At 35.6% G+C, this 20,008-nt stretch overlaps 3 protein-coding genes across 3 annotated transcripts; all 3 read right to left on the bottom strand.

Annotated features, from left to right (window-relative positions):
• Positions 1 to 910: 910 nt before the first annotated feature.
• LOC18041893 (cinnamoyl-CoA reductase 2) lies at positions 911 to 3,155 on the bottom strand. Its single transcript, XM_006433166.2, has 6 exons — positions 2,890 to 3,155; positions 2,451 to 2,620; positions 2,112 to 2,297; positions 1,800 to 1,962; positions 1,337 to 1,526; positions 911 to 1,186 (listed from the first exon to the last, which is right to left on the bottom strand). Exons 1-6 carry the CDS (start codon positions 3,005 to 3,007, stop codon positions 1,054 to 1,056), a joined length of 960 nt encoding a protein of 319 aa, XP_006433229.1. The 5' UTR covers positions 3,008 to 3,155; the 3' UTR covers positions 911 to 1,053.
• Positions 3,156 to 5,898: 2,743 nt separating this feature from the next.
• On the bottom strand, positions 5,899 to 7,752 carry LOC18041892 (histidine-containing phosphotransfer protein 1). The gene is made up of 6 exons (XM_006433165.2): positions 7,324 to 7,752; positions 7,084 to 7,214; positions 6,906 to 6,974; positions 6,472 to 6,543; positions 6,298 to 6,370; positions 5,899 to 6,203 (listed from the first exon to the last, which is right to left on the bottom strand). Exons 1-6 carry the CDS (start codon positions 7,384 to 7,386, stop codon positions 6,147 to 6,149), a joined length of 465 nt encoding a protein of 154 aa, XP_006433228.1. The 5' UTR covers positions 7,387 to 7,752; the 3' UTR covers positions 5,899 to 6,146.
• A 4,905-nt stretch (positions 7,753 to 12,657) lies between these two features.
• On the bottom strand, positions 12,658 to 18,909 carry LOC18040189 (autophagy-related protein 18h). The gene is made up of 9 exons (XM_006433164.2): positions 18,434 to 18,909; positions 17,359 to 17,823; positions 16,574 to 17,014; positions 16,007 to 16,258; positions 14,910 to 15,710; positions 14,657 to 14,832; positions 14,040 to 14,170; positions 13,396 to 13,953; positions 12,658 to 12,966 (listed from the first exon to the last, which is right to left on the bottom strand). Exons 1-9 carry the CDS (start codon positions 18,623 to 18,625, stop codon positions 12,962 to 12,964), a joined length of 3,021 nt encoding a protein of 1,006 aa, XP_006433227.1. The 5' UTR covers positions 18,626 to 18,909; the 3' UTR covers positions 12,658 to 12,961.
• Between the last annotated feature and the right edge of the window lie 1,099 nt (positions 18,910 to 20,008).

The raw sequence follows: 20,008 nt of genomic DNA, 5'->3' as shown, positions 1-20,008 counted from the left end.
TCCAACTTTAGCTTTGGCCATGGATATTTTTTCCCCCTTGAAGATGAATGACGTCCAATAAGGATGAAAGTGAAGGCACTTGAGTATGTTTTGATTGATTTGAAAGGTTCAGCTCACAAGATAAAAGTGGAAGCAATCATCCATTGACATGAAAAAGCTTTCATCCAACAAATTGAAGATTTAGGGGGGGAAAAAAAGGTAAAACAGAACTAGATTATTGGTCATAGTGATCATTTCTTGAAAGCTACGCAGAAACGAGAATAAAATATCAAACAGTGCTGCTACTGAAGCATAATATTTTAGCCTTTGATTGTACGTTACTCCAGACCCGGTGGGATCCCTCTATTTTACATGCATGTAAGATAGGGATTGCCATGTGATAAAGATTGTGGATTCATTACCCTGGAAATGTTGCTGCTAGCAATTCAATTTGTTCAAGAGTCAACGGGAGTGTTTACGGTGCCCATAGTCCCGCGACGCCAACCAGCCTCCTGTTCTGTCCGAGTCTTGAAACAGGCATCGTTTTATTCAGGACAAAAGCTGGCTTCAAACATACGAGTTTTGTTCTTCTATCTTGGCTGCGTTCCAATTCGGAAGTGTATTCTGTTTAATAAATATTTACTAACCAACAGTTGCTTCCTTTGTGGTCTACGTTAACCATTAGCGTGCTCCATTTAAACGATTTTGAGTTTCCCTTACCTACCTTCACCTCTCGTTTACCGGCTCTCTAAAAAGCTCAACCGCTAACTACGTTTCGTTTACTTGACGGCTAGATACAAAGTCATTATTCCAGCTGATAAATAGTGATACAAAAAATTGAACAAAAGTATCTTTTCCATTACTACTGCTTTTGTCAAGATAAAGTGGCATAAATATCTGAAACTGAAAGAGGAAATTTTATTATCCAGAATTCGCTGAAAACTTGTCAGATGGTTTGCTTTCAACAGACACATTAAGCCCAATTCTAGGACTCGAACTAGAAGTGTCCTACGCCAGACCAGAAGCATATATCCAGGTCCTTTTACAACCCATCATCAACGAGATATACATTTTTCAGTTTAAGATTCCAACCTTTTTGTAGCTCTCAACAGAATCCACAAGAGTTTCCTCCAATGACCGGTAACTCCAGCCCAGTTTCTGCAACTTCTCGGAAGTCAGCATTACTTCGTCCTCTTTCTCAGTGAAGCTGCCAATTAAAAAAAAAAAAGTACTTTTATGAACAGATCACCAGATACAATGACAATTATGAAAGGCTGACATTGTTAGTACTATGATTATTAATTATGATCATCCTATTGGTTCAGTGGACATTTACTTTTAGTGACCTGAAGCTTACCTTTTAGGATAGTTATAGTTGGGATATAAACTCTTCAGTTTATCAACCAAATCGCGTGCTCTAATCATGTGTGCAGTGCATATGTATCTCCCTTCTGCTTCAGCCTTTTCATATGCCAAAAGCAATGCTTCAGCTACATCACGCACATCAACTATCATCCGGAGTTTGTTTTCCAATGATTCATAACCCTCTGTATAGATAGATGATAGAAACTGCTTGTTAGAACTCAGAAATGCATTTAAGAATTGGAGGACTCCAGTTCCAACTGTAACTGGACAAGCAGCGGAGGAATTTTCTGTCATCACATACAGTAACACAAACAACTCAACTAAGTTTGTTATCTATCCAAAACTACTAATGATGCACAAGCCACATTCAAAAGATTAAGAACCTTCTGACTCTCCAAATACAGCTTGCAACTCCACAAATATGAAATAAGAAAAACATTGCATTGGTTACATACCTTTCAATAGCTTAATGAGAACTAAGCTACTTGTGTTCACTTTGGACTGCAGAAGAGGCCCCAAAACAAGGTTAGGGCATATGGTTACAACATCAAGCCCAGTTTTTTTGCCAAACTCCAGAGCCTCACTTTCTGCTTCGGTTTTTGAAAGACAGTACCAGTTCTGGTGAAATTATAGAAATCTGCTTTCAGTGCATACTAAAAATAACATTTGCCACACTAGTTAGTTTTAAAAATTAGTTTGAGGTTTAGTAATAGAACAACAGGTGAGACTATAAATTTGATATAGAGCTGAATTCTGGAATTGGTTACATTCGTTGTTCTGCAGTATTCTTTGTCAGACCAACAAGTTTCATCCATTATTTGGCCCTTGGGCCACCTGGGGTTCAGGCCTACTGCAACTCCAGAAGAGACTACAATAACTCGCTTAACTTTTGCCTCAAGACATGCTTTAACCACATTGAGCGTGCCCTTTACAGCCGGCTCAAGCAGTTCCATCTGCAGCATTGTGTCACAACATATGTGAAATTAAAATATAACTTCTTCTATAAGCAAAACATATCACGAAGACTGCGGAGAGGCCATCAAATACAGTGATATACACCCGTTATTAAAATGTAAACGAAACAAAATGTAGGGATGCTTTCTTGCCTGAGGATTTGGTACAGTGGTGGATGGAGCAGGACAAGCAATGTGGAAGACACCATTGCATCCTACAATGGCAGATTTAACAGAATCATAATCCAGCAGGTCAGCCTTGAAGAGTTTCAGATTCTCAGATGCTTTCTCAAGTTCATACAAACGAGCATTTTTCTCATCACCTGCAAAATTATTTTTTCAAGAAATTCACTATAAAGAACACCATTGAAAATTTTGTGCTAACAAAAGCATAATTCCTCGGGAAATCATCAGATGGGAACTAACTACAAACACCATACACGCACACCAACCAGTAAGAAAAAAAAAAAATTCAGATACAGATAATGAAAACCAAAGCAGACGAAACCTCGAATTTAAGCCACATGCAAATCCAGATCATTGGAATAGCCCAAAAACAAAAAGAAGAGCACAATAGAAAGATGACACTAACTGGGTTCTCTTGCGGTTCCATGAACAAAATAGTCTCTCGAGAGCAGAAGCTTGACGACCCACGAGGCAAGAAACCCGCCGGCACCTGTTACACAAACTCTTTCTTTCTCTAACGCCATTTCCAAAACCTAAAGACACCCAGCTCTAGAATCTAGATTAAAGATTGTTTCTTCCTGGCTCCGTCTAGCTGAAGCTCTTCTCTGTCTTATATAATTTTTTAACAGGTTAATTTTCTAGTTAAACTGAAAATGTCTCTTCTCGTTGACTACTTCAAACTAAAGTACAAAATCGTTCCATTAAGCAATGATATTGGAAGCCAGAAGAGAAGATATTAAATTTTATCGATTAAATATTCATAATGGTCCCTCCTCTCTTTTGGGCAGTTTATATTTAGCAACTGTATCTTATACAATCAAAGTTGGAAATATACTCTTTGATTTATGTCAGATTGCAGCTGCCAGTACAGAATCAATTATATAAACAAACAACCATACGTAATACCCAATTGATTTGAAGTCACGTATGTTTATAAATTCAGTTCTTTTAATTTTTTTTAATTTACTAGCTCCATCTCAGAGCCTAATTTCTTTTCTAACTCAATTGAAGTCACAGACGTAATTTTTTTTTCCCCCAAATGGAATCATTCTTCCAGAACTTGGGGGATAACAAACCAGCGTATTACTGATCAGGTACATCTCTTTGATGTCGATCTGAAATGCACTCACTGATACTTGCATTGACATGAAACGTCAAACTTGTAAACATTGAACGTCAACTTACGCATATGCTGTTCGCTAATTTTCATGAGCGGGTATGTCAACGGCTTGATATAGAAAAGCAATTCCAGTGGGCCAAAGAGGGCGTCTATATGTTAACACAAACTATGGCCTCAGAAAAGCCTTTCTTGCCCAGGCTTTCATGTTTTCTTATGACACAAGGCACTTCTCTGGTGAATCTATTTTTAGATCTTATACGTATTAGTAATATAATCGAGCGTACGTGTCTTGATGTGGTGCAGGGTGGCTGAAAGTATACTCCTCTTCGGCAACCTACTGCACAACAAGTGGTGCTAAATATGATATCTGCTGGTCCTATCACTGTGTTTATAATGTGATCCCACACCAACTTTGCTATATTTCTTATGAACAATCCTCATTTGGCAAAAAAAATGTTGAGCATATCTATGTCATGGGAGGTGATATTAGATCTGACTGCTCCAGCAGCGACAACTCTTTCCTGTCAAGAGTAATGTAGCAGCATTGGTGATTTATATCACCCATATGCAGATTTCAATATACTCTAATGTATAATCTGTTGAATTAAGCAGCTTGCTGATGTTCAATCGTATTGCTTGTATCATCACAGTTATCATCATGAGGGACACATAAAAAAAATTCTGATATTGAAAATACATAACTACATCAATCAGCTTTTTCTTAGCCATATCTTAGAATGAACACGAGCTCATTATGTCGCTTTACAGGACACATTTCCGGGACAGGTCCTTGGTGCAGTGATTTTCCATAGCAATCCGCATTTGAATCAAATGTATAAGAGCAAGTCTCTCAAGATCATTTCGGATGGAGACAAATCAAAAGTTGGACAGGTTATTGTCAATCAATAGCAAGTAAAATTAGTAAAAGCCTTGGAAAGTCTTAATGTGGCAGCGCATTGTGATCATTTTGTAGAAGTGTCAAGTAGATCAAAGGCAGTATGCTGTAACTGGAAGATATTATGACCAAGAAAAAGACATGGAATACGCCACCAAACAGAACAGATAACATACATCAGGCAAAGAAATGAATATTTGATTACAGTTGAAAAATGTTTTGCATGCTCCTAGTTATTTTAAGTACATGAATATACTCATACTTGTGTATGTACTTGTACAATGTCTATATGATTAAAATATTACCATGACACCAAGGCAGTACATGAACATGCAACAATTTTAAATCCACGAATTTGGATGTAATCTGTTCTGATTGTACCAAAATATGAAGGTACAACTCATAGTGGATTCTGCCCAGCTGGAAACTCAGAGGTACAGAACAAGTCTTGCTCTTCCAAATCCAATTCATTAAGTTATTATTCGGTTCTTCCTATACAATTCATTTTTAGTCCCATCACAAAGGATTCCATCTTTTGAGATTGCTTCATAACTTTAAGCTATCTTTCTCCAACTTTAGCTTTGGCCACGGACTTACTTTTTTCCCTTTTTTTCCCCCTTGGAGCTGAATGACATCCAATAAGGATGAAAAAGAAGACGCTTGAGTTTGATTTGATTTGATTTGATTTGAAAGGTTCAACTTACAAGATACAAGTGGAAGTAGTCATCCATTGACATACAAAAGCGTTCATCTAACAAATTAAAGGGGAAAAAAACAAAGAAACATAAACAGAGCCAGGTTAGTAGTTGGTCATAGTGATCATTTCTTGTAAGCTATAAACAAATGAGAATTAAAATATCAACAATGCTGCCATTGAAGCATATTATGTTAGCCTTCGCTTGAACAGTACCTGCAGACCAGGGGACATCCAACCCCATGTGATAACAGTTGACCATATTTTTTATACCTGTGTACAATGAATGTGATAAAGATTGCGGATTGGTTACTCTGGAAATTGCCAACTCTTATAAACAAATCAACACAACAACGTGGGGTTTCTTGTCACATTTTTAATACAAATATGCATTGCTAACCACTTGCTTTCGCCTTAAAATATGCAGAAAAGTTAGCAGATACATCAAGGCTAATGGTCGGTGGCTTCAAATTTATTTTTCCAAAGCATTATGCATATGCTTATTTCTTGAAGGAGACTCTTGCACGGTATACAGATAGCATGTAAACACAATAGACCCAGATGGAGACATGGCTAATGGAATCGTTCATGAGAAAATTCTGATGCACATTATAGCAGTTAGTGTTGATAAGAACATTTGTTGTGAAAACAATTTTTTAGAGATTGACAGTTTAACAGCAAATTAACAAGCTAAAGTGAACAAGAAATTGATCAAGGACAATGTTAATGAAGAGAAGAGAGGGTTGTTGAGGGCTGTTTATTCACATTTGTCACTGCTAATACATTACATACAATACAAGCTGAAGCTCGAAAGCTGGCTTAACCTTAACCCTCTAGTAGCTTAAATGATTAACTACTAAAACTGACGGAAGTACAACAAAGTAACAAAAACACCTCTACAGAGCCAAAAGTCCACACAGCTTTGTTGCTTTAATTTGCCTGCAGATCATAAATCTACCGCATCTCATATGCAGGAATTGACCCGCCTGCTGACAATAGTTGTTGCTGAAGCTGCAATCAAACAAGAAAAGAATGAAAAATTGATTGAAAGCTTTGTTTTAACAACATGTGTTCTTCAAGAACTTGCTAGGCTTTTGAGGCATACCTGGAACAGAGTCTGAAGCTTATTTTTCACAAGGTAATACTCTTGCTTCAAATGTTGCAGATATTGCTGGCACCTAAACCAGATTATTTATATATTTGCCGTCAAAAAATGGAGCTTCTAACAATTATAGCACTAAATAAAGGTAAGATTTTATGTGGGTTTAAAGAAACCCACCCTTCAATGTTCTTTTCTTCGCAGAAGCTGCGAAAGGCCGTGCATACATTATTAACTCTCTGTGCACCAATGCTGTTATTAAAGCATATAATTTTCATCAAAAAGGGATGGAAGTAAATGTAGAAGAAAGTTTCAAAATAACGACAAATATGTGGTCAAAATGCTTCTTTGATGTGGGGTTCCTTAGACTAATCAACCTCAAAGCACAAAATTAAGAAATATAACGGGACATTAAATTAAAACATTAGTGATGTAACAGTTGTTCCTCAATGATTAAGCACTGTGGGAACCGAGGTTTAGAACAACTGTGCAATGTAAGCAGATACAAAATTCTTTTAATAAATCAAGCAGTGACAATATAGAGATACAGAATTGGATAAAAGAACACAATTATCTTTGATTCAATGAGGTCGATAAAGTGGAGAAAAATAAACCTGGAGCTGCTACCCTTCAACTGATGAACATGGCCACCCACCTTTGTGAAATCTACATTCTGCTGGTCTCTATGTGACATCCCCCCCACCAAAAAAAGAAAAAAATGAGTCCCGATACATTCAGAATTTTCAAACTAAATGTGGACAAATCAGGAGAAGAGAGAGCTAAAATTCTCACAAAGCTACGGTGATCTCATTGAGAAGCCTTTCAGAGTCTTTAAAGTAAAGATTCACCACTTCAGCAACAAAATCTGGGTTGCTCTCATCTTGCAGTTGCTGAAGGTGGCCAAATTGATTGTCAAGAATACCCTACACAAAACATAAAAACAAACACATCAGCAAAAACAAGACCAAGAAAAAAGATAAAAAAAAAAAACACACACACACACATAAGTAGTAAAATATACAAATACAAAACCTCCTGAAAGAGGGAGTTTGAGTAGTCAACCAACTGCCTATGCAACCGAGCCACAGCATCCATTGTAGGGTTTTTTTTTTTTTTTTTTTTGCCTTTTTTCAATTAAGTTATCAACTTAGGGGCAGATCTTATAAAACTAAGGGTAACTTATCTGGTCTGTTTGTAGAAGAGAGAGTAAAACAAAGAGGGCGAGATGTTTTATAGCGTGAGGTGCCGAAGATTCTCCGTGTCCTCGGAGAGACTCAATGTACTAATACTCCGTATGTGAATGTGAAGTCACACTACTTGTTGTTTTCCCTCCTCTCACCTCTGGATTGTGCTTCTGTTTTCTTCTTTCTAACACATTTTTTATAGTGCTAGTAGGTAGTATACAATACACCCTCTATTAGTTAAGTATAAAACTTACCATTCTTGATGGAAATCTCACATTCTCGATTAAGTTCCCATATATATATGTGTGTGTGTGTGTATGTATATTTATTTATTTATTAATTGCTAAAGAGATTATCTCATATCAACTACTCAAGAGTAGTTGACTAGACCCATGAACTTTTATCATATTAATCTCAATTTTTGTGTCTATCATAACTAATAAATGATAGGTTAGGGGTCCAATGGAAAACTTAAAGAGTTGTATCATAAATGATATATGATAACTCAAGGATCAAATGAAAAATCTAAAAAGTGTAATCCAAGATTTGAGATATTTCAATGGATAATGTTTGATTTTACTATTGACCACGATTGTATTGTAGTCATTCTCTCATTAACAATCATTGTACCAGTTGAAGCTATAAAAAATATATAAAAATGTATATACATATATATTATTTTTCCATCATAAGATCCAAAACTTGATACCATGCCAGTTGCCAAATATTTTCAAAGTTTTGGTCTTATACCCCAACACTCTACCGAGTCAATTCTTTGCTAATATAAATCTTGCTACAGCTACTGAGCATTAAAATGCTTTAGCTGTAATAACCAGCGCATTGATGAAATTAAAAAAAAAAAAATTGATTTTGACCCATCATTTGATACAGATCTATCAATTTGACAAAGCTATGCCAGTTAACAAACAAACTTTCAAGTCCTTTTAAGAGTAATGTAGCATTACCCTATCGTGCTTTTAAAATTCACTATTACATTATTAGGTGATAAAGAATGCATATATAATCTTGTCCAATGGATATATATATATATATATTTTGCATTAACAATACTTACTAAAGTCTCACTCCGAATTGTTTTTTAATTGCCGTATACCGAAAATTCTAGTGTTTGATGCAATTAATTAATTAACAAGAGAAAATGTAGATAGACCCACATCTTAAATCCTAACTTAGAATACGAGAAGAAATGAAAATGACTTGAAATCATGTTACATCCATACAAAGATCTCAAGATCTTTCAACTATCGAACCTAATTGATGATGAACTTGATATATATATATATATCTATAAACAAAAGATCAACAGCACTGGACTGGTTTGTAGTTGTTCAAATTTGATGATGCACGCGTATTATTTCTCATCTTACCTGCTCCCTTCTTCTTTCTAATTATTTTACTTTTGCCCCCCTGCATGTCACATTCACATATTTCGTTTCATTGTTTTTAACTACAAATCAATTTTCAACCTATTCAAGAATCTTATCAGGATCACTAGTGCCCTCACTGTATATGCTCGTTGCTAGTGGACTTTTGTTTTGTTGTTTTGCATGCAGGTGTATATGTCTCATTGGTTGATTCATTTTCTCCATCTTTTTTAAAAGATCCACATGGGACAATAAGCCATTAGGCATATCTTCCTGTTCTGCGTTTGGCTCTACTTACTTTTGGCAGCAGAATATAAATGAGGTTACTGCTTATTTTTCTCTCTCTTTCTTTTGTTGTTTTTTTTTTCTTTTCAATTTAATTTTTTTGATCTTTATTTATTGTTTGACGTTGAAATGTTTCATCCTTGCACGTTGGTTTCAGAATTTTGGTCCCAGTATTGGGGTGATACGATTTTATTGTTCAGCGGCATGTGTCGCCATTTGGGGGCTTCTTGGTGGGGGGGCACACTGCTCGTTTTTAGTTGCATTTGCTTTCAAAGTTGAAAGAGGAAAAAGAGAAGTGAAAAAGATTATTACAAAACACGAACATACATTGTTTCTAGTTCCTACTTTCTAGATTTCTGATTTGGAGGTTTGTTTTTTTCTTTTTAATTTGTTTCTCTGAACATTTTTCTTGTTTTGTCATACTAACTTGATTTCAGGGTTTGGTTGATGATCACAGCTGTTCTTTTGTAATCTATACTAGGGATAGTAAAAATTTTCACGGGAACGAGTATCCTCGGAGATTTTTCCTATCGGAGAGGGTATGATGATAATTTCATACCCAATTTCTTATTCGGAGAAAGGATATGAAAAATATTTTACTCAATTTCTTATTCGGGGAGGGGACGAGGATGAGGTAGAATCCCCATCCCCTACCTATTTCTCCATTTTAATTTTTAATTTTTTTTAAAAATTACTAGTAAATAAATAATAAAATTTGAATTATAAAATTATAAATATTGGTAAAATAACAATATCAAAATATTTATATTATTAAACTTTTAGACCTAATTAACTAATTAAAATCCTAAATTTTTATTTAGGACATTAAAAAGACCGGGTAAATTCTATTAGCCCAAAAATTTTGTTTTAATTTTAATATTCAGTAAATATTTTAAACTTGAATATATTTTTTATTTATTTTTAGATATTATAATTGCCCACAGCAAATCACAATTTTAAGATTTAATCTAATCTAATATTTGCTCTTGATTTGCTTCGACTTAACTATTGTGCTATAAAGGGAATAGTCCACATTTATAAAGTGCCCACACCACAATTGAAAAAGTTAATTTTGAATCTAAATTCGATTTTATTTGTAACAATTTTGTATTAGACTATTAATTTGTTCATGATAGTTTGTAAAAGAAGCTTGTATCCCTTGCATGTTGCGTTACTTACTAATTTAATGTATGTGACTTTTGTCATGGATATTAATGTAAGATATATTTTGAACTTTACTTTTATTTAAATTTTTTATTTTAATATGATTAACTCAAAATTGAAAACAAAAAAATATATTAGTTATTCGAGGTTCGGAGACCCTCGGGGATCCTCTGTTATTATTCGCGGGTCGGGGGGATGGAGATTCTCTCAAGTAATTTTGAAAGAGATGGGGAGGGGATGGAGACATACGCAAAATATCGAAAATGGGTACGGGGAGATTGGTCCCCTCCCCTTCCCTCCCCATAGATTCTATACTGTATTTCATTTTTTTTTTCTCGTTCAAGCAAAATAAGGAACAGTATTTAATATTTGATACAGTAATATGACATGAGATGACATGTTATTTGTGAAATTATGATGAAGAATGTGAAATATAATTCCGAGTTGTTACATTTGCAATTTTGTATTAATGCCAATACTCTGCAACATGAACATGTGTAGTCAATGAAAGTGGGAAAACTTGCACCAAAAGAGGTTAATTGAGAATTGATACGCTTTTGTGCCTCAACTGGGGTTTTAGTTATAAAAACTGGAGCTGTCTCTTTCAGCGGAAAACTTCAGATAATCATATCTTTAATTGTGAATTGTCATATCTTTATTTAGTTCAATTTAGTTTATCTCCATCTTAAGGATCTTTTTCATTTTGTATTTTTTATTTTTTTAATTTCTAAATCTTGTCATTTTCAGAAACATACAAGAGTCCCAAGTTCTAAGGTAAAATAATTAGATAGGGCCCCCCCGGCACCCGCGTGATTTATAGGTCTTTTCAGTCTCAAATTGTCTTGTCGTCTTGTCTCAAACGCCAACACACGATGGCTAAAGCTTCACAAACAAATGTTTAAACAAGCACTCTTAATCTTTCTATAAATAAGAAAACAAGCACTCTTAATCTTTCTATAAATAAAAAAACATCCAGCGATTGCAATTATCTATGTTCAATAATCCGTCACAAAATCTTCTATTGCAGTTAACGAAAAACTTAAAAAAGTGTAATATAAAACAGTAGTGAGCCGACAATACTCCCCACACGTCCTAAACAAATCCAAATAAACTCATCTGACATTGAACTTGAGCACCAAGCACTTCGGTAAGACTTAGCTTGTTTTTTTTTTTTTTTATTATGCCGATGTTAGTTGATTTAACTGATAAAATCACCTGGAAGTTTATAAGAATGGGGTTTCAATTTCGGCTCTCAAGTCTTGCGGTGAAGCTTATTTGGAAAATTTCAAAAGCGACAAAATCTATCACTGTTTTACCCAAAACCTTGAGAAAAATCCTCTAGCAGAAGTGAAATCCTGAACAACACTATTCCCGACGAGGGATGGCTTCACTAATGACACTACCACCTTCACATAGCTAGTTTTTGGTGAAAACCAATACAGCCTAATAAGAATTAGGGGACCACTCAGAAATGTTTATCCCTCTCAAAATTTGATATCAAGGGCATCAAAGTGGGGGCCATTTTCAACAGAAGAATTCAAGCCATTATTGTAGCTGCAATGCATGAAAGGCCACAAGAATACAAAGTTATAGGATGTCTGGGTATCCAAAGTTAATGAATGAACAGAGAACCATTGGCCAAACTACCATGAATGTACCTATCAGAGTACCCACAAGAATTGTTTAAGACGGACAATTATATAAAGTCTGAATAAATGCTCTGGACCCATCAATAATACAAGCCTCAACCCTTGCGAAAACAAACAATCTTAAAAGAAGGAAAGCGTGAGAAATCATAACATGCTGACTTGGTACAATAGTAGCCATAGTGGGGCTAATTCATCTCAAGTGGATTAACTTTTAATCACTAAACTCATTTCTTTTCCCTAACAATAATAATTTCTAGTCTCCACCCTCAATCATTATAAGAAAAGGAAAAGAAAAGTTACAATCATGCCATTTGAATGTATAATCCATTTTCATGCATCTGATGGCCATGTCATACAGAAACAATAGATTGATAGCAAAACTGCACACAATCTACAGAAAATTTTTCTTTGATTTAATATGCAACAAAGTTTTCGGGCAAAATGCCATACCTTATGGTTGAATTTACCATTTTACTACAAGGAAGATGCTCTGTGGTCCACCAAGCATATCCATAAAAGCAGTACTTCTCCTAATTACCGCAATGTAAGAGACTAAGATTATCGGACTAAAGTCTCAGATCCTGCTCACCCGTCTCGCCAAGGAGTAAAAACAGCAGAATTCTTTCAAAAGAAAAATGGAAAACCTGGTCTGTCAAGAGGACGCATTTTGAACAGTGATAAATCACCTTTTTTTATTCCTTAATTTTTGAAGAATGATTAGTGTTACACAGAATATAACATCCTTTCCACACATTTCACTGTATTAAGAATATGAATTTTACATGCTGTACAAGAGAATTAGAAAAGCAGAAACCAAGCATCTGCTGGCAGCACGAAGATGAGTCAGTAGCAGACTAGAAATTATGTAACTTGTATAAATCAGTCAGTAGCAGATCTGGTCTATTAGTATCTGACAATCCATAAGGCTGACCTTCGACCAACCTTTCAATTTAACCATTCATTGAGGATACATGAGTTTCAAACACACCAAGGAGGAAATACTTCAACCTGCAGTCAAAGAATTGTGAGCTTCATCATGGTCAGATATAAAGAGCCTAACAAATGACAGTCAGCGCTAAAGCTACCCATCATTAGTTTGAAAAATTACATCTTACGTAAAGCATATCACAAATGACATGTAAGTTAATGGTTTAAACATTACATTATAGAAGTTAGGAAGAAGTAAGCTACTGTAAGTTGTTCAACTCCTGCTAGGACGAATTGAAGAGAAGTTACAGGCAAAGAGAATATTTCTCACAAAACACACAATGATGTTTAGACAATTCTATCCTTAATGAAAGATACTATACTTTAATGTATATGGCATATAGTAGGAAATACTTGCATCAATATTCCTGTCAAATTCAAAAGAATCATAACCCTTAACAGCAAGAATAGTGTAAAATGACTGACTAAATTCTACTTTCAGATTCCTACCTTCTTCGGAGAAGGCAAAGACACCTCCTAGCATGCCATCACTGTCACTATCTTCCTCAGATTTATCATTTTCACCATCTTCCTCAGATTTCTGTTTATCACAAGGAGTGCTGCTGTTATCAACATCAGTAACAACTCCTGTTGACTTGTGACATTCATTCAAGGCAGATGCTTCACAGGATTCCTCTTGAAAAAAATGTTCAAAATCCAGTGAGCCATTCACCAGGCCCTTGTCTAATATATTCATATTTAAATCGGGACGGTTATTAGTAATGCTTAGGACTTCATCGGTCCCACCATTTTTTGATGACTGAACTTCTTCTCCAGCTCGTCCAGCAGCAAGTGAACCGTTTGTTAAAGATGATGCAGAATTTGAAAAATAACTATCATCTGTAGGAGAAAAGTCAACTGCAGACTGTTTGAACGATATGGAACCATTGTCTTTGTTAGGGGAGCTTTGTTTCAGGATAGCCGATGACAAAACCGAACTGCCTCTTTTTGTCTCAATGTTTTCATTCCCGTATTGGAATATAGTTGGATAAGTAATCTTTGATGATCCTGATAGAAGTGTCACCAAATCAAATAAGTTGAATCATTTTAAAAGTCATAATCTTCTCTTAAAAAAATCAAAATGAAAATCATACCATCATCTGAGCTTTCAACAGAGTCCGGTGACAATGATTTAGACCGTGTGATTATAGCTTCTTCAGAAAACTTCTCTTTAGCATCATAAGAATTAGAAGATGAAAGTGAAGATTTTCCTACGACAATGCCCCTGCATAAAACAATCAATTGAGTTGGTTTCTGGTAAGAACATGAAATAAAGGTCCACATTTGTGATCACGACACATTTAGTGGTGGTTATACACCTAATATACCAACCCTATACTTGGCAAATGATATGAACCAACCGCATCCTCAACCAGAATATGCAAGATTATATTATTAGTTATGACATAATTCTACTTGAGAAAAAAAAAATCCAAAGTAGTATACTACTTCGACATACTAATATCAACAGGAAAGAAGTGTGAAAGGCAAAACAATCAATGGAGGGCAGAGAGGCAGAAAGACTTAACCATGAAAATGAGACACTAGTAGGTGGTTAGGTGGATAAGAGAATCTCATTATGTCAAGAAAGGCACTTAGGGTAGGATTATGGACAAGAATTCTTCCTATTGTCAAATATGTGATTGACATAACCTTATATAATAGTGACTGTAAAGTAATTATGACTAGAAAGCAAAAGAGCTTGCAATACCTGTCACTCCAATCAGCTTGAATACTGTGGAAATGGTCAAAAAGGGGCAACAAATCCTTGCGCCTAATTTCAATGCAATGAGCAGGAATGTTTTCCAATTCAGTCTCTCCACCGTCATATTCTTGGGCAGAACCATACTCATCAGTCTCCAAAGGACTCATTGTATAGAAATGTATCTGAAAAATATATAAGTACATAAGCAAAGTTGATAGCAGTACAAACAGAAGCATCCCCAATTCCATATCACAAATACCTTATAATTTTGCCAGACTGGTATCCTTCCAGAGCTCATATGCACCTCTGCGTTGGAGATATACATGTGAGATCGGTCATGGAGTTTTAGGACTTCCCCAACCCCAATATCATTATCCTCACTGTCAGATGTATCCATCATCATCTCTGGAGCTTCTTGTTTGCCACGAATGATTCCAGAAAGACACTCCTCTCTTTCAGGCCACTCTGTTCTTCGGCAGACATCCCATGCTTGAACTGCTTCCACTTTTATTCCTAACTCCTCATCTTGCATCTGCAGAGGAGACCCTTGCCCAATTCTCATAGAAGTTTCACTTGACTCTCCTCCTATGGACGATAGTAACTTGTATTGAACAACATGACCAGAAGGAGTGTACACCAATACGTGCTCCAAGTCATTGACCTTGGAGTCAAGGGGTTGTAAATCCTGAGGCAAGGAGCTATGAAAAACAGCAGCTAGGGCACCGGATGGAATTGAGGTCTTTCCTGCTGTTGAAGATGCAGTATTGCTAACAGTATTGAGCCAACCAGCATTATTATTTTTTATTCTGCTAACCACTGAGAGTGTTACAGGTAGTGGTGGTGGTAGAGAAAAAGATGGTTGGTTTATCATGAAAGATGGACTGGACCACCATGGTGCAGATAGAACTGGTGAGAGAGTAGGCCTATCTACATGAGAATTTTGAATTTGTAGAACAGTCTCACCACCAAAAGGGGTAAGCACGAAAATATGGCAAGTTCCCCTGGATGAAACAATAGCAATCCACTGACTATAACGACTAAAACAAATGTCTTGTATCACCTGCATGATGAACACAAGGGAAAAGAACTCTATCAACATCCTAAAAAGGGTAAATTTCTTTTTACCCCCACTAGAATGATGATTCTCAATTTACACCATTTTCATTCCAAAGATGGGGCAAGTTGGGGGCGTGCATTGATGGATTTTTTTTTGTCTTCTTAACAGTAAATGGGGTAAATTGGTGTTTTCAAAACCCTGGGGGGGAAATTGAAGATTCTCACTCTAAGTGTGGGGTAATTCGAAGTTTACCCTTCCAAGATTAACAGTGTTGAAAGAAAGAGTGAGAAGGAACTTACAGCTGATGTCATGCCACGATGGAGCTTGTAAAGGTGTACATGAGAAGAAGTCCAATCATAAGTTTGAGAGGCTGAACCTGAACGACCTTTTGAGCTAGATGGCATAATTCGGAAAATGTTTATATTGTTTCCATGTATAGAAGCAGTAACCAATAATGTCCCGCTTCGATCAAAGCACAACGCAGAAATTGGACTAGTATGAGCCCTAAACTGTGATATGACAGATCTGGAAACAATATCTTTCACAACAACCTGCAAGAGGACAAATTAATCAGAAAAAAAGAAAATAAATAAACTGACTCTTCATTAGATGTTGATTGCTTAACAAGGTTAAAAAATTTTTAAAAAAAAAAACAGGGGAAGAAAAGGAATCCCTCTACTATTTGATATTAAGAACTTCTGATCAATACAAAACTGTTCGGGAGATTCTGCTTCATGATAGAGGAACTCAAAAGCATGATCTTTCAAACCACAAAAGAACTTTAGTTGTCTTCTGAATTTAATGCAGATATCACGTGGGTTTTAGCGATAATAAAACTGCTACTCATCAGGCTTTCAAAGACTAACCATTCCAGCAATATCTGTATCCGAAGAATGCGATGCATTGCGTCCAACCTTCCAGCTTGAATTTGAAGATACAGGAGAACTAGAACCATCAGGGATAAAATCTTGATAGTATCTGGATAAAGTCTTGTAACCCATGTCACCCAGATTAATTAGTCCAGCAGCTAACTGCTTACTAGATTCCACAGCATATCGAGCCATCAGATTACCGTTGCTGGGTGAGGTGGATGGACTGACACTAGGAGGAGTAAGGCTTTGAGGACTTAGGCGACCTGTATTTGGCAGCAATGGATTGTTAGAGGCATAAGCTAACCATCTGGGGCCCACTGCCATTGGACCATATCCAATGTTAACCCCCGACATTCCTTGGCCTCCAAAATGGGGGACAGGATATGTAAGGACACTGAATTTACTTTCAAGGGTGAGGGCATCAAAGCAGTATATCTGCACCACAAAAAAAAATAAAAAAAAATAAAAAAAATAAAATAAGAACACATTAGCTGGATGAAATGATTTAGATACTCTTGCAACTTTGTTAACTGCAATTGCAAAATGTTCATGTTTAGACAGTGAAACATCCCCTAAAAGAAATTTCTTGATAAACTGACAACCATCAAATCTAAGCATTCAGGGTTATCTTAAAAAAGGTGACCATTCTACACTCACATCTATTAAAGATAACAAAATATCAAATCTGCCTCTGTTTGTGATAATGTTAGAAATTTAGTCCCACACACAAGTATAATTGGAACTAGTTTACAAAACAACTAACAAGAGCTAAAGCTTACTTGCGCTGCAAGACCCACGGCCACAATCCGGGGACTGCATCTAACCATATAGACAGTTGACCGGAATCTGAGAACATGTACATAGTTGTGAGACCTTAGCGAGTAAAACCGAACAGCTGTTGGAGACATGGCTACATTTCCTGGTTGAGGCTCATCATAACCATCTCTTACCAGCCCATCTCTCCCCACATGCACATGCACTAAACCTGAGTTCTTCGCTTCGTCACATGCAACAACCAGGAGTAAAGGATGAGAATTTCTAAATCCTTCCTGACCATCAGACTTGGCAGGGAGGGGCTGCATCTGTAAAAAGGTGACTGGATCATCACGCCTCGAAACAAGTTCACTGACATTGGTAGCGTCTTCCACGTCAAGGACTTGAAATCCATTGGAGTATCCAAGTAAGAGAACATGTTTGAAGGAAGATGGACTAAGCTCTAGTTTGTCAAATGAAGACCATAATACCTGTTTGAACAAGACAATCAAATCATGCTAGTCACCCAAGACACAATAAAAATGCAAACAACAATAATGCCATCCATCAAGGGGCCTTGATTGACCACTTTCACTCATATATAGGAATTATATCTCCCTAATTTACGTATTGGTTTAGAGTGAGGTGCAATGGTTTACCAGTTGCATGCAACCGGCGTATAAAACCACTCGCTGTCAAGTATAAGTGCATATGATAGATGGTTCCTACTTCCTAAACATTAGCTATCGAAATAGTGCATTTACCAAAATTTAAGCAGAAGCACAGCAATTACAAACATGTCATAAATTGTATAAATATATAAACCTATCATGATGAAAATATTTGTCATATCAAAATTAATGCAATGCAATGCACGCACAATAGCATACAACTAATTAGACTTACTAATTAATCATGACTTCATTCATTTCTAACTAAATTCACCAGCTTTCACCTCATTTTCGCAGCTACCAAACACAAGATACATAACTCAGATTATTTAATCATCAAAACGATTAAAAAAATAAACAACTAACAATAGCTTTCTATTGGACGGAAAAAATTAAAAAAAAAATTAAAGAGAATTAGGATTCATTGAACCTGGTCTTTTAGCTCATGAGAATCGCCGGATATAGACGCGGCAACGGAGGCGCCAGCTGACCGTACACCGGAAGAGGCGGTTTTAATACAAGAAGAAATGAATTTCAAAGAATTTGGAATCAAATTCAAACCATTGGTGTGCTTGATATTGTTATTATTACTCTGTTTATTATTATTGTGATTGCTCTTCATAGTCTACAAATGATTGACCGACAATACGACCGGCCACCGGGGAGTCACCGGCGAGTCAAATAGGCGATCGCCAAATAGCATAAAAGGAGACGCGAGAAAATCAATCTCAAAGTCCCGGCGAGAAACTCAAAGTTCCGGCGATAATTTGGTATCTTGATTGTTGCTTTTTTAAGAAAAACAAATTAAATAATTAAAAATTGAGAAGGAAAAAAAATGAAGTGTTCTTTTTTTTTCAGGTTTGACCTTTCTAATGGAGACGGTTTTGGTTTCTTTTTGGCTTTTTGTTTAGTTGTGTTGTGTGGGTCGTTGTTTTGAGGGTTTAATTGAACCGTAAGCAAGTTTCGGAAAATGTCACAGGATTCCCTTGAGACTTATTAAATTTCATTTGAGTGCTCTGTGGTGGTTTGAATTTAGTGAAGTTACATTTTTGCCCTTGATCTAGTGGAAAATTAGCATGTAAACTTGTTTTCTCTGTAAATTGGATTATGTAATTTCATTTTTAATTTTTTTTATTCCCATGAAGTTAATAAGTTTATGATAAGATAGTTAATAAGATAAAGGATGAGGATGAATTTATGGAATGATTCACAAATTTTTATAGTGATAATTGGATAATTGGGAATTTTTTTATCTCATTATGATGTCATCATTATAATGATGCATCCATAAATTTTACATGAAAAGAGGATGAGTTACATTTATGATATAAGAAATACAATAGTGATGGCACTTCGAATTCTTTCCATTAATTTATATAATAAATTAGTTCTATTTATTCGTGATATGTAACATAAAAAATTACACTCAAAGTAAAATTTTAATATTTTCACTGTAAGCAATAATGTAACAATAATACTCATTTATTAGATAATAAATTTCAAAACTTATAATATTTAATACTTTATTCCGCCATTTATGAGATGAATGTGCTTGAGATTATAAAAATTTATATAAGAAAGTGATAATTTTTTAAAAATAAATATAAGTAAATGTTTAAAATCAAACAATCAATCAATATATCAATGCCACAATAATTTGGAATCAAATTAATGAAGGAAAAGATAAGGTCGACTTCTGTAACAAGTGTAAGTGGGAGCAATTGGTCTTTTCCTAAAATTTTACCTTACATGGGGCGTGGTCGTAATAAAGAAATAATGAGGGAGTAATGTGAAAAACCGCAAAACGTAAGAAGTGAAAAACACGAAAATGAAGGGAGACATTGGTTACGTTACGACAGAGAACGAGAATATCTTAAAACAAGATGCGGAAGCCAATCGCTTCGACTTCGATAACTTATTATTAATTTTCTCCCCCCAAAAAATAAATAAATAAATAAATTTTATTATTTTATTTTTACAAATTTGATTTTCATTTGTTGCACAG

Source organism: Citrus clementina, unplaced genomic scaffold (assembly GCF_000493195.1).
Source record: "Citrus clementina cultivar Clemenules unplaced genomic scaffold, Citrus_clementina_v1.0 scaffold_5, whole genome shotgun sequence".
In the NCBI taxonomy this organism is placed as follows: Eukaryota; Viridiplantae; Streptophyta; class Magnoliopsida; order Sapindales; family Rutaceae; genus Citrus; species Citrus x clementina.
Note: the sequence above shows the minus strand (reverse complement) of the source record. Positions and strands in the feature narration are given on the sequence as shown.

Excerpts from the sequence above, each read along its gene's own strand:
- LOC18041892 (XM_006433165.2), bottom strand. The coding sequence starts at position 7,386 with ATGGATGCTGTGGCTCGGTTGCATAGGCAGTTGGTTGACTACTCAAAC. Across the intron at positions 6,544-6,905 it reads TTGAAGGGTAGCAGCTCCAG|CATTGGTGCACAGAGAGTTA; the intron begins GTTTATTTTTCT and ends CTTTAATAACAG. Across the intron at positions 6,371-6,471 it reads GAAGAAAAGAACATTGAAGG|GTGCCAGCAATATCTGCAAC; the intron begins GTGGGTTTCTTT and ends AATCTGGTTTAG.
- LOC18040189 (XM_006433164.2), bottom strand. The coding sequence starts at position 18,625 with ATGAAGAGCAATCACAATAATAATAAACAGAGTAATAATAACAATATC. Across the intron at positions 17,015-17,358 it reads CCGTGGGTCTTGCAGCGCAA|ATATACTGCTTTGATGCCCT; the intron begins GTAAGCTTTAGC and ends TTTGTGGTGCAG. Across the intron at positions 15,711-16,006 it reads ATCGTGGCATGACATCAGCT|GTGATACAAGACATTTGTTT; the intron begins GTAAGTTCCTTC and ends TTCATCATGCAG.
- LOC18041893 (XM_006433166.2), bottom strand. The coding sequence starts at position 3,007 with ATGGCGTTAGAGAAAGAAAGAGTTTGTGTAACAGGTGCCGGCGGGTTT. Across the intron at positions 2,621-2,889 it reads TGGAACCGCAAGAGAACCCA|GTGATGAGAAAAATGCTCGT; the intron begins GTTAGTGTCATC and ends ATAATTTTGCAG. Across the intron at positions 1,963-2,111 it reads AATACTGCAGAACAACGAAT|AACTGGTACTGTCTTTCAAA; the intron begins GTAACCAATTCC and ends TAATTTCACCAG.